The 10,367-nt window shown below is 67.2% G+C and overlaps 2 protein-coding genes across 7 annotated transcripts; both read left to right on the top strand.

The window, feature by feature from the left end:
- The first annotated feature begins 2 nt into the window (after window positions 1–2).
- Window positions 3–7,172, top strand: KCNK4 (potassium two pore domain channel subfamily K member 4). 4 transcript variants are annotated; one of them, XM_051833111.2, is made up of 7 exons: window positions 3–596; window positions 1,894–2,159; window positions 4,785–4,908; window positions 5,044–5,204; window positions 5,332–5,518; window positions 5,841–5,980; window positions 6,501–7,172. In XM_051833111.2, exons 2-7 carry the CDS (start codon window positions 1,971–1,973, stop codon window positions 6,894–6,896), a joined length of 1,197 nt encoding a protein of 398 aa, XP_051689071.2. In that variant the 5' UTR covers window positions 3–596; window positions 1,894–1,970; the 3' UTR covers window positions 6,897–7,172. The 4 variants fall into 4 exon arrangements, with proteins under 4 accessions (XP_051689071.2, XP_069925149.1, XP_051689068.2 ...); XM_070069048.1 differs by lacking the exon at window positions 3–596 and adding an exon at window positions 665–822 and having other exon boundaries at window positions 5,443–5,518; XM_051833108.2 differs by lacking the exon at window positions 3–596 and adding an exon at window positions 666–822.
- Window positions 7,173–7,300: 128 nt separating this feature from the next.
- Window positions 7,301–9,744, top strand: CATSPERZ (catsper channel auxiliary subunit zeta). Of its 3 annotated transcripts, none has more exons than XM_008253908.4 (5): window positions 7,301–7,521; window positions 7,659–7,980; window positions 8,788–8,864; window positions 8,968–9,034; window positions 9,509–9,744. In XM_008253908.4, exons 1-5 carry the CDS (start codon window positions 7,501–7,503, stop codon window positions 9,616–9,618), a joined length of 597 nt encoding a protein of 198 aa, XP_008252130.3. In that variant the 5' UTR covers window positions 7,301–7,500; the 3' UTR covers window positions 9,619–9,744. The 3 variants fall into 3 exon arrangements, with proteins under 3 accessions (XP_008252130.3, XP_008252129.3, XP_008252128.3); XM_008253907.4 differs by having other exon boundaries at window positions 8,968–9,067; XM_008253906.4 differs by having other exon boundaries at window positions 8,968–9,144.
- The last annotated feature ends 623 nt before the right edge of the window (window positions 9,745–10,367 follow it).

Raw genomic sequence — 10,367 nt, 5'->3', positions numbered from 1 at the left:
TTGGCACCTCTCCAGGCCCCTTACAGGTAGGCGGTGGTCAGCGGTGGAGCCCACCATGAGAGCGCCCCAGGACCCCGGGACCGAAAGAGGCAAGAGGAGGGTTTTTGGGGAGCCGGGAGGGGCGGGGCGGCTCAGGAGGGCCAAGGTTTGCGGTTCTGGTGGTGAGGAGGGAATGCTGGCACCAGTTCCCGCTCGAATCCGCAGGCAGCTCCAGCCCAGGCCCCTGGGGCGGACTCCCGGGCATGGAGGTGCTGGCGCCCGGTCCCCGGGCGGCCGATTCCGGGCGGCCTCGGCGAAGTCCCCCCACCCTGCTGTCCCGCGGGGGCCCCTCCCTCATGAGTGCTGGGCCCAAGTGCCAGGCGGTCCCCAGGGGCGGGGAGATGAGGGCCTTTCCCGATCCTGTAATGGCCTGGAAGATGCCAGGAGATGAACGCGGTGCCCGCCGGAGACGTGGGCTGCCCGGACCGGGGCGTGCCGCTCGCCCACTGGGGGTCCCGGCCGAGGCTAGGAGGTCGGACCCAGCGGCGAATCCTCTCCGGCTGCTCCACCACCTTCTGCTCCCCACCGGCTGGGACCGGGGAACCCGGCGGGCGCAGGTAAAAGAGCTTCGGGGTGCCGGCGCCGGCGGCGAGGGCGCGGCACGGAAGAAGGCGCGGCGCGGGAAGGGTTAAACGCGGGAGGAGGGGGCTTCGGCGCCGGGAGGGGGGGTCCCAGCCCCGGCGGCCGCCCGCTCCGCCCCTGCTGCCGCCGCCGCCTCCGCGGCCCAGCCGGCACCGGCGAGGCCGCGCGGGAGTCCGGGCCGCAGCCGCAGCGGGGCCGACAGTAAGTGCGGAGAGGACGCGGGGACCGGGGCGGCCTCCTGAGCGGGGGCGCCCACCTCGGGCTCGTGGGCGCCTCCTGGAGCGGGGTGACAGCGCGTCCCGCCGCCCGTCACGCTCCGAGGCGTCGGCGTGAGGACGCGGGGGAGGCGGTGGGAGAGAGAGAGGCGGGTGCGCGGTGTCGGCGGCAGGCGCGGCGCGCGGGCTCCGTGAGCGCACACGTGCGTGCCGGGTCCAGGATGCTTCTGCCTGGCCGGCGCGCCCGTGGAGCCGGTAGTGCCGCGAAGTGCCCCGCCGCAGTGTGCGGGAGTGCGCGGGGCTGCGTGCATGCAGTCCGGCCGGCGCGGCGCCTGCAGTCACAGGGTGGAGCGTGGGCGCGCAGCCCTTTGTGCCCGCGCGTGGCGAAGCGTGGCGGGGCCAGCGTGCGCGTGGGCGCCGCCTCCCGATCTCGCAAAGGCTGACAGCCGTCCCGGGGGCTGCTGCAGCGGCCCGGCCCTCCCGCTCCGCGCCCCGCTCCTCCTGGAAACCGAGTGCCCTTCCTCCCGCTCCCGGCTCTCCTCTGGGCTGCAGCCGGGACCTGCCCCTGGCTTCCTCGAAAGCCCAGCGGGGCGCAGGGGACGCGGGAGGCTCCGGGCGGAGAGGCAGACGCGGGAGGGAGACGCGGCCAAGATGCCGCAGCGGCGAGCGGGGGGATGGACCCGCCAGCCCCGGTCTCGCCCTGCGCTACCGACCTCTCCTCGAGTTTCCCTCGGCGCCCCTGTTGCCTCCTCCCGGAAGGCGGGTCCCGCACGCCCCCGCCAGGCCTCCCGCATTCCCTGGCTCTCCCTGCCTCTCCCTAGACAGGCTCGGCCACTATTTCCCCCTCCCGTCCGCCTTCCCCTCCCTACCCGGTGCCCTCCTCTCTTCTCCTACCTTGGAGTTCCCGGGCAGGTAAGGGGGAGGTCGGGGGAGGGGGCTGGGTGCGCCCCAGCCCAGCGTCCAGCCTCGGAGTTGTGGGCAGCAGGGCAAGGACCGAGGGTGGATGTGGGGTCTCGGGCCAGCTTACTGACCCCAGCACCCCTGGTTCTGCCCGCAGTGACCGCCACTCCGCAGGAGCCCCCTGGCCCGGCTCCCCAGGTGGGCAGTGGAGCCGGCCCTGCACCTGGGCGCGCCATGCGCAGCACCACGCTGCTGGCGTTGCTGGCGCTGGTCCTGCTGTACTTGGTGCTGGGCGCCCTGGTGTTCCGGGCGCTGGAGCAGCCCCACGAGCAGCAGGCCCAGAGGGAACTGGGTGAGCTCAGCGAGAAGTTCCTGAGGGCCCACCCGTGTGTGAGCCAGCAGCAGCTGGGGCTCTTCATCAAGGTGCGTGGGCGCCAGAGCCCCCCCCCCACTAACTGCAGGCCAGGGGGCCGTGGGCAGCATCCCCGAGGGGTGGTGGAGGGGGCGCAGACAGAGGCTGTCTGCTACTGTGTTTCTCGCCCTGGGGTCATTTGTTTTCCTTGTTGAGCCGGCCAGGGACTGTGTTCCCAGAGTGTCTCTTTCCGTGTGTGCTGGGGGCTGGATGAAGGGGAGAGGAAGGGAGGGAGGCGTGGCGGGAGCCTGGGGGATGCGTGACCTCTGCCCGCTCTGACTCACCTGCCCAGGTTTCCAGATAAAGTGCAGGCCGCCCAGCTGACCCGTGAGTGTCAGCTGAACAACCGGTGCCTTTTGATATACAAGCAGGTCCGGTGTAATCTTTCACTCTGTTAAAACCGGCATCCCTGCCCCCACTGGTTCCTTGGATCACAGATGCCTTGGAGAAGCCCAGCCACACTGAACGCTCCCCACGCCGAGCGTGTGCTGGGCTGGGGTGCGCCCCCTCTGCCAGTGTGGAGGCGCGGGGTGGGGGGTGAGGAGGAGGAGTCCCCTCCTCCCAGGTGGGCGAGCTGGGGGTGGGGGGAAATGCAGCCGGCTGCCTGAGCCACTTTCTGCCAGCCTCGGTCGAATGAGGACCAAAAGTGCGGGCCTCAGCCTTTTGGGGTACAGTCAGGTGAGCCCCTCTGTGGCTCTCTGCTTTCTGAGACGTTGCCATAAAAGACATGTGCAAGCTGTGCCTGTAATAAATGAATACTTGCGACCCCCCTCAAAGAGCACCCCTAGTCCCCTGTCCCCTGCCTGTCGTTCGTGGAGGGAGGGGCCTCCATTTTCCATGTGATTCCCAAGGGGACAGAGACTCGGGGTGGGGCCGGGACACAGGCGACCCGACGTTTCCAGAAAGCCCCACGGCTGTGGTTCGGAGAGGTCTGGGCAGAGAGTGGCTGACCACACCACAGGGCCCAGGGAGGAAGGGCGGCAACCTGACCTACTTTATCTTCAGAACCGGAGTGGGTTTTTCCCTGGATAAGAAAGAAGAGCACGGGGCAGGAACCCAGAAGGGTGGCAGACCTCTGCTTAATTTCTCTTCCATTCCCTGGGTTAGTCAGTCATGCAGCCAATGTGGGCCTACTGCGTGCTAGGTGTGCCGTGCCGCACTGTGTGGGACCCCAGGGAACAGGTGCAGGGAGGCCTTGCCCTCCAGGGGAGGGCGCAGCACATGGACGAATCACTGTAGTTCCTGTGTGGTGGAGAGGGAGCCTTGTTCCCTCCCTCTCTGTTCAGCACCCATTGCATGCTGGGCCTGGGCTGGGTGCTGGGGACATGGAGGGAGCTGCAGGGGCTTTTGGGAAGAGCTGCTGATGGAAGTGAGCCCAGGGTGGAGACGGGGGGGCCGGGGACTGCCAGGGAGAGAAACAGCACGGACAGAGGCGGCCGAGCCGGGGAGCTCCAGGGCTGTGCAGACTCCGAAGGTGGCAGATGTCCAGTCACTTGAAGCAAAAATTAGAACACACAGGATGACGAAGGGCTTTTTGCACCCTCAGGAGTGAATTTATTGGAAAAAGTGTTGCAAAAATAAAAATGAAATCGCTTTTCATCAGACACTTCACTTCTTGCTTTTATTAAAAAAAAAAAAAAAGCTCTGTACAGGAAGTGGAAACCTATCGGAAGATGTGGCAGGAAGGCTGCTGTGCCTTGCGTGGGCAAACTGGGGCCCCTGGGGGAGAAGACTGGGCAGCCGGAGGTTTGAGACCAGCCTGAAAAAGGGGCGTGTGCTGGGCTGGTGAGGTCAGCTCTGTGCCACAGACGGCAGCAGCCAGGGCGCTTGGCGCCGCCATCACGTTCCGGAAATTAATCTGGGTCTTGCTAATGAGGACTGCGGTCAGAGAGGGGAGAGGTGTTTCTCACCTTCTGCACTGGCTCTGCTGCTAGGGGGAGGGCCCTTGGGCAGGACCCCCTCCCTGCAAGCACTCTCTAAACACATCCCCCTGCCCGCCAGGACCCACAGGCTGTGCGAGATGAAAGAGAGAGGGACAGACACACAGCCTCTCACTCTGGTATTAATGTCCACTGAGCTTTGGCTGGGACCTCATCAGGCTAGGGTGTGCATGTGCGTGTGCGTGTGTGCGTGCGCATGCAGCTCTTCCTGGAGGAAGCTCCTGAACTTGGATGTCTCCAGCGAGAGACAGAGTCAGCATCATTAGGGGCAGTGGGAGGGCGGGGTCTGTGCAAAGCTGGAGACCACAGAGTATGCCCCACCATGGGAAGGTATTTAACAAGTTCAGCGCTTAACGCTGTTACAAGAGCTTTAACACTTCCCAACGTGTCTGTGAGGCACCTGCCACTAGAGAATGAAAAAAAAAAAAAAAAAACTTGCCCAGGGTCACACAGCACCAAGATCTGAACCCAGGCAGCTGGTCCTAGGGACCCTGCTCCTGGAAGCGTGGACGTCTGCTGGGCGGGGCCGGGGGGCCGTATGTGTTTATAGACCATGGTGGAGGTCCCCCGGGGCAGCCTGCAGGTGCGTCTGGCTGCCCAGTGTGCCATAAGGCACTCCTCCCGGAGAGGGCGGGGCTGGGAGTCACGGAGACTAGAAGGAAGCCTGAGGCTCTCCCTCTGCGCCTTGTCCCGCAGGAGGTGGCCGGCGCCCTGGGAGGGGGCGCGGACCCAGAGACCAACTCGTCCAGTAACAGCAGCCACTCGGCCTGGGACCTGGGCAGCGCCTTCTTTTTCTCAGGCACCATAATCACCACCATCGGTGTGGGAGAGGACGGGGCCTGGGGGCTGTGGGGGTGGCCGGGCAAGGGGCCCCCTGGGAGGGGAGGAGGGAGGAGGTGCAGGGAGAGATAGGGCGTGCCAGGCCCTCGAGCTCTTGCCCCACTTCCCTGCCCAGGTTACGGCAACGCAGCCCTCCGCACCGACGCTGGGCGCCTCTTCTGCATCTTCTATGCGCTGGTGGGGATCCCGCTGTTCGGGATCCTGCTGGCGGGGGTCGGGGACCGGCTGGGTTCCTCCCTGCGCCGTGGCATCGGTCACATCGAAGCGGTCTTCCTGGTGAGCCCTTGCCCTGGGCTCTATAAAACCCTTTACCGAGGGACCCGGAGCTCCCGGGAGCGGGGGTGGGGTGTGGGAGCGAGGGCGGGCAGCGGCTGCCCGGCCCCGCCTACCGCCCTCCCTGCAGAAGTGGCACGTGCCCCCGGAGCTGGTGCGAGTGCTGTCGGCGATGCTGTTTCTGCTCATCGGCTGCCTGCTCTTTGTCCTCACGCCCACCTTCGTGTTCTGCTACATGGAGGAGTGGAGCAAGCTGGAAGCCATCTACTTTGTCATAGTGACGCTCACCACTGTGGGCTTCGGCGACTATGTGGCCGGTGAGGCCGCCGTCCCCGGGCTCGCGCCTCCCCATCTACCTAGCTCCCGTCCCTCCAAATGCCATGGGCTGTCCATGCAGCCAGGCGGGTGCTCCAACCCCCACACCCATACGGATGCACCATCTCGCTCCTGCACGCCTGTGTCCCATGCATGCTTCCACGCGCTCTTACCTTGCACACTCTTCATGCACACTTCCCTTTCTCCAGCACGGACCCACTGTCCCCCCAACCGAAGAGCTGGGGAGAGGGGCAGGGGACCAGGGCGGCTCACACTCTTGTCGCCCGCGGTCAACTTCTTCCCGCCTTTCCTGGCGCGTCCCAGGCGCTGACCCCCGGCAGGACTCTCCAGCCTACCAGCCGCTGGTGTGGTTCTGGATCCTGCTCGGCCTGGCCTACTTCGCCTCGGTGCTCACCACCATCGGGAACTGGTTGCGAGTGGTGTCCCGGCGAACTCGGGCAGAGGTATGCGCCCCTCCCGGGGGGCGGGGGTGGTGGCGCCGCGCCTGCGCACTACTGCCTCGTGGCGCTCCCTGCGCCCCCCGCCCGAAGCGTGCTGACCATCCGTCTCCCTTGCACGCACCGTAGGGGCGTCTAGGGACAGCCCTGAGCCCCTGCGGGTGCTCTAACTGGCGAACGCAGACAGGTTTCCGGGTGACGTATTGCCCGTTAAGCGTGAATTTCAGGCCAACAGCTAGTTAATCTTTCCGTGTGCGTACGGCCCATGCAATAGCATGGGGCACCTTAGTATTACAAAAACGGTATTATTTATCCGAAATTCACATTGTACGGGGGACCTGCCCTTTGCCAGGCCCCGGGTGGGGTGCCCGAGGGAGAGCTGCGGTAAACGCCATGGCCTCCAGAGAGGCTGCCCCCAGGACCACGTGGCCAAGAGGCCCGATGGCCGGCCCGGGAAGGGGCGGGCCCGTTGGGGACCCGCGGTCCAGACCCCGCCGGGCTAGGACTGCTTCTCCTCCCCACGCAGATGGGCGGCCTCACGGCGCAGGCTGCCAGCTGGACCGGCACGGTGACGGCGCGGGTGACCCAGCGAGTCGGGCCCACCGCACCGCCGGAGAAGGAGCGGCCCCTGCTGCCCCCACCGCCCTGCCTCGCGCAGCCGGTCAGCAAGCCCCCGTCCCCCGCGCCCGCGCCCGCGCCCGCACGGGAGGAGAAGCCCGAGACGCCGTCCCCGCCCACGGCCTCCGCCCTGGACTACCCCAGCGAGAACCTGGCCTTCATCGACGAGTCCTCGGACACGCAGAGCGAGCGCGGCTTCGCGCAGCCCCGCGCGCCGCGGGGGCGCCGCCGCCCCAACCCCCCAAGGCGGCCTGCGCGGCCCCGGGGCCCCGGGCGTGCCCGGGACAATGGCGTGCAGGTGTAGGGGCGGGACCCCCGGCCCGGGCCTCTCCTCCGGCTCCGTTCCAGCCCCTTTCCCGGCATGCTTGGCTTCTTGGACCAAAGAGCCCGCTTCCGACGCCGCCGCCGCCGAAGCCTGGGGTGGCGGCCGCGGGGTGCCTGCCCGCCGCCCCTCGCCCCTGGCGCATTCCTCACTGCCACCCATTTCTGTGTCGCTGCCCGGACCGGGCCTGTCCCTCACAGCGCCTCACGACTGTGCCTCAAAGCCTGCAACCAATAAAGGGAACCGGTCTGCACCGCAGCGGGCGTGCGCGCTCGGGGGAGCGGGGTGCTTTCCTCGGGCCACCACAGGGGCACGTCCGGCCAGGACCCCTAGGCCGACGCCCTGAGTCTTTGCCTGGGGGCGCCCGGGGAGGGTCCGTCGGTTGGGTCAGCCCCGCAATGGGCTGTGCGTATCTCCCGCCTCCGCACAGACACCGAGGTGGGGGGCGAGGGGTGGAGAAGGGCACCGGCAGCCAGGGTGGGGGCTGCGGTTGGAACTCTGCCGGCGCGAGACCCCCATCACTCCCCACGTCCTGGAGCGTGACCCCGAGAGGCCTGAGGCGGCTGGGTCCGTTGGGGGCAGCACCATGGAGGAGAAGCCTTTCAAAGTGAGGCTTGCTTCCCGGGCCCCTGACCCCGTCGGCCCCCCACCCCGGCTGCTCCCAGCACCCCCTCCCGGGCCCCCCAGCGCGACGGAGCCCCGACCCAGACGCCCCGGGCTCCCCTCGCTGTGTGTGGTCCGCAGGTGTCGGTCAAGCCTCAGGAGCGCCGGAGCTCCGGCCGGGCGAGCCCTCAGGACGACATCCGGAACCTGTGGACCACGGCCACGCTGTCGCAGTCGCAGCTGAACCTGCCGCTGGCCGAGCTCTGCGAGAGCTTCGACGAGGGCGGAGCCGTGCGCCACGCGGCGGCCGCCTGGCTGGAGAGCCGGTGGGAGCTGGGCGAGCAGGGGGCCGCCCAGCCCGACGGGGCCAGCGTCGAGTCCGAGGCGCTGGAGCAGGAGCTGCGCCGCGAAAGCTCCCTGGAAAGCTGCTTGGAGGAGGGCGACGAGTCCAGGACCACGACGGGTCAGTGCGGCCTCGCCGGGTGGCGGGCCTGGCAGGAGCCCCCAATCCCGGGGGCGGGTGGGACGCGTGGGGCACCCAGGTTCTCGGGATTCCCGGCGCCGGCCTTGCCTCGGGCGGAGCGGCCGGACGTTCCTGGAGCGCCCCCTACCGGCGATCCTGCTCCGGACATCGGCCGGCGGCGGGCAGGGCGAGGGGGGACTTCATCCTTGGGTGAGGATTTGCCCCGTGGACGCGACTGCTGGGTGTGGGCTGCGGTTTTTAAGCATCTGCCACTGTTTGGGACTTGCATCCGCCTTCTCTGTGCCTTCCCCTCCAATTTATTTATTTTTTTAGTATTTCTTAACATTTATTTATGTATAGATGCCATATGCTTTCTTTTTTTGTAAAGATTTGTTTTTTTTTTTTTTTTAAATATATACATACAGAAGGAGGGACAGAGAGAGGAGAGAGATCTTCCGTCCTCCGGTTCACTCCCCAGATGGCTGGGATGGCTTCCTCTGGGTCTCCCACGTGGGTGCAGGGGCCCAAGCCCTCGGGCCATCTTCCTGTGTTTCCCCAGGCTCATTAGCGGGCAGCTGGATTGGAAGTGCAGCAGACCCTTGCCCATAAGGGATGCTGGCATTATAGGTGGCGGCTTAACCTGCTGTGCCACAACGCCAGCCCCTCCCCCTTTGACGTCAGAGATCAGACCGGTAACAGGTGTAGCCACCGGTAACAGGTGTAACCACCTCTGGAGAGGGGCTCCTGCTAAGCGCCAGTCACCCAGCTTCCCTCCATTACCCACAACCCTCTTCTCTCTCCTCCTAGAGTCTTCACTGGTGTCGGTTCCACGTGTCTCCAGGCACACCCCCCACCGAGCCTACTGGACAGAGCAGCAGAACAGGGTTGGAGGGAGTGGGAAGGGCGGGGTGGCCGCAGGAGTAGGGCAGCAGGGCAGTGGGCAGGGCTGGGTCCCTGGGCGTCTGAGCCTCCCCTCTGCCCCTCCAGCTGCCGCTGCCCCTGGTGGAACTCATGGAGAACGAAGCCCTGGAGATCCTCACCAAGGCCCTCCACAGTGAGCCCCCGACGCCACCAGCGCCCGCAAAAGGTTCTGGTGGATTCCGCGGGGTGTTGCAGGCTGTGCTCCAGGCCCCGGCAGACCCCCGAGCCCCACACAAGTTCAAAGTTGAGGGGCCGAGCTGGCGGGGACCCAACGGGGTGGGGGGAGGCGGGATGACAGCCACGGTGGCCTGGGGTCCCTCCCCGGGGGCGGGGCTAGGGAGAGTCAGTGGGGTACCTGGGCGAACTAGTCCCGCAGCTGCTAGGTGTGTCCAGCTGGCCAAGTGGCCAGCTGAGGGCTCAAGAGTGGGTGTCCCCAAACCTGCTGGCCCCCATCCCTCTCCCCCTTAACGCCCAGCGCCTTGGAGAGCCCAGGCGCCCCCAGACAGACCCAGGCCCCAGAGTCCTCGCGGTCCCGCCATGGGCGGCCGCGGGTGAGGAGTCCCGGCCGGGACTCACGGCCCCGGGCTGAGCCCCGCCCTCCTCCCAGGCTACCGGCGGGACATCGGCAGGGAGCACTTCCTGACCAAGGAGCTGAAGCGATACATCGAAGGGCTCAAGAGGCGCCGGAGCAAGAGGTTCCAGGTCTCGGTGAACTGAGACACACACCGCCCGGCTCAGGAGGGGCGGCCCGCCCTCGCCCTCCCCGGCCCCCAGCCCGACCCCGAGCCCGAATGTGTAGAACTCGAGCCCGAAAGCAATAAAAGAGTCTGCATGTGCGAGAAATGAAAGTCCCTGCAAGTGCGTGAGCCAGTGCGTGGCAGCCGCGGGAGGCGGACGCACGTGGCCCCGCCCCTCCCCGTGACCTTCACTCGGTCACCGCAGTGACCTTGAGCTGTCGCCGACCGCGTCCTATCGGCCCTGCTTTCCCGGGACTCGCAATCCGGGGCGCCCCGCGCGTCTGAGGTCTGCTTCTCCCGCCTTGGGCCACGCTGCTTGGTGGGGACACCGCGTCTGCGGCTCAAGCGCCCGTGGGTGTCGTCTTGGGGGAAGGGGAGAGACAGGGGCAGCGCCTCCCCCTTGCAGGGGGAGCTTAGGCCCCGCCCCTTATCCATATGCAGATATCCCGGGCTCCCGCTCGCCCCACCCTCTCATTTTCATACGCTTGCCCCGCCCCTGCGGCCACTGAGCGACCTCGCCCGCCCCTCTCGCGTACAGTGCGCCCCGCCCCCTCCGTGACGAAAGCGCGCTCCCGGCCCCACCCTCTCCGGGTTCTGCTCCCTGAGCCCCGCCGCGCCTCCGGCCCCGCCTTCCGACCGCCGCGTACGCAAGCGCGCGGCTGCGGGGCGTGACCTGCGCGAAAGCCCGCCCCCTGGCAGGGCAGGCTCCGCCCTGAGTCCGCCGGGCAC

Source organism: Oryctolagus cuniculus, chromosome 1 (assembly GCF_964237555.1).
Source record: "Oryctolagus cuniculus chromosome 1, mOryCun1.1, whole genome shotgun sequence".
NCBI lineage: Eukaryota > Metazoa > Chordata > Mammalia > Lagomorpha > Leporidae > Oryctolagus > Oryctolagus cuniculus.
This window is presented reverse-complemented; position numbering and strand designations above follow the sequence as displayed.

Coding starts and splice junctions, on each gene's coding strand:
- KCNK4 (XM_051833108.2), top strand. Junction 4,909..5,043: donor CACCATAATCACCACCATCG/GTGTGGGAGAGG, acceptor TTCCCTGCCCAG/GTTACGGCAACGCAGCCCTC. Junction 5,519..5,840: donor CTTCGGCGACTATGTGGCCG/GTGAGGCCGCCG, acceptor GGCGCGTCCCAG/GCGCTGACCCCCGGCAGGAC.
- CATSPERZ (XM_008253906.4), top strand. CDS start 7,501: ATGGAGGAGAAGCCTTTCAAA. Junction 8,865..8,967: donor GGACAGAGCAGCAGAACAGG/GTTGGAGGGAGT, acceptor CTGCCCCTCCAG/CTGCCGCTGCCCCTGGTGGA. Junction 9,145..9,508: donor GAGCCCCACACAAGTTCAAA/GTTGAGGGGCCG, acceptor CCCTCCTCCCAG/GCTACCGGCGGGACATCGGC.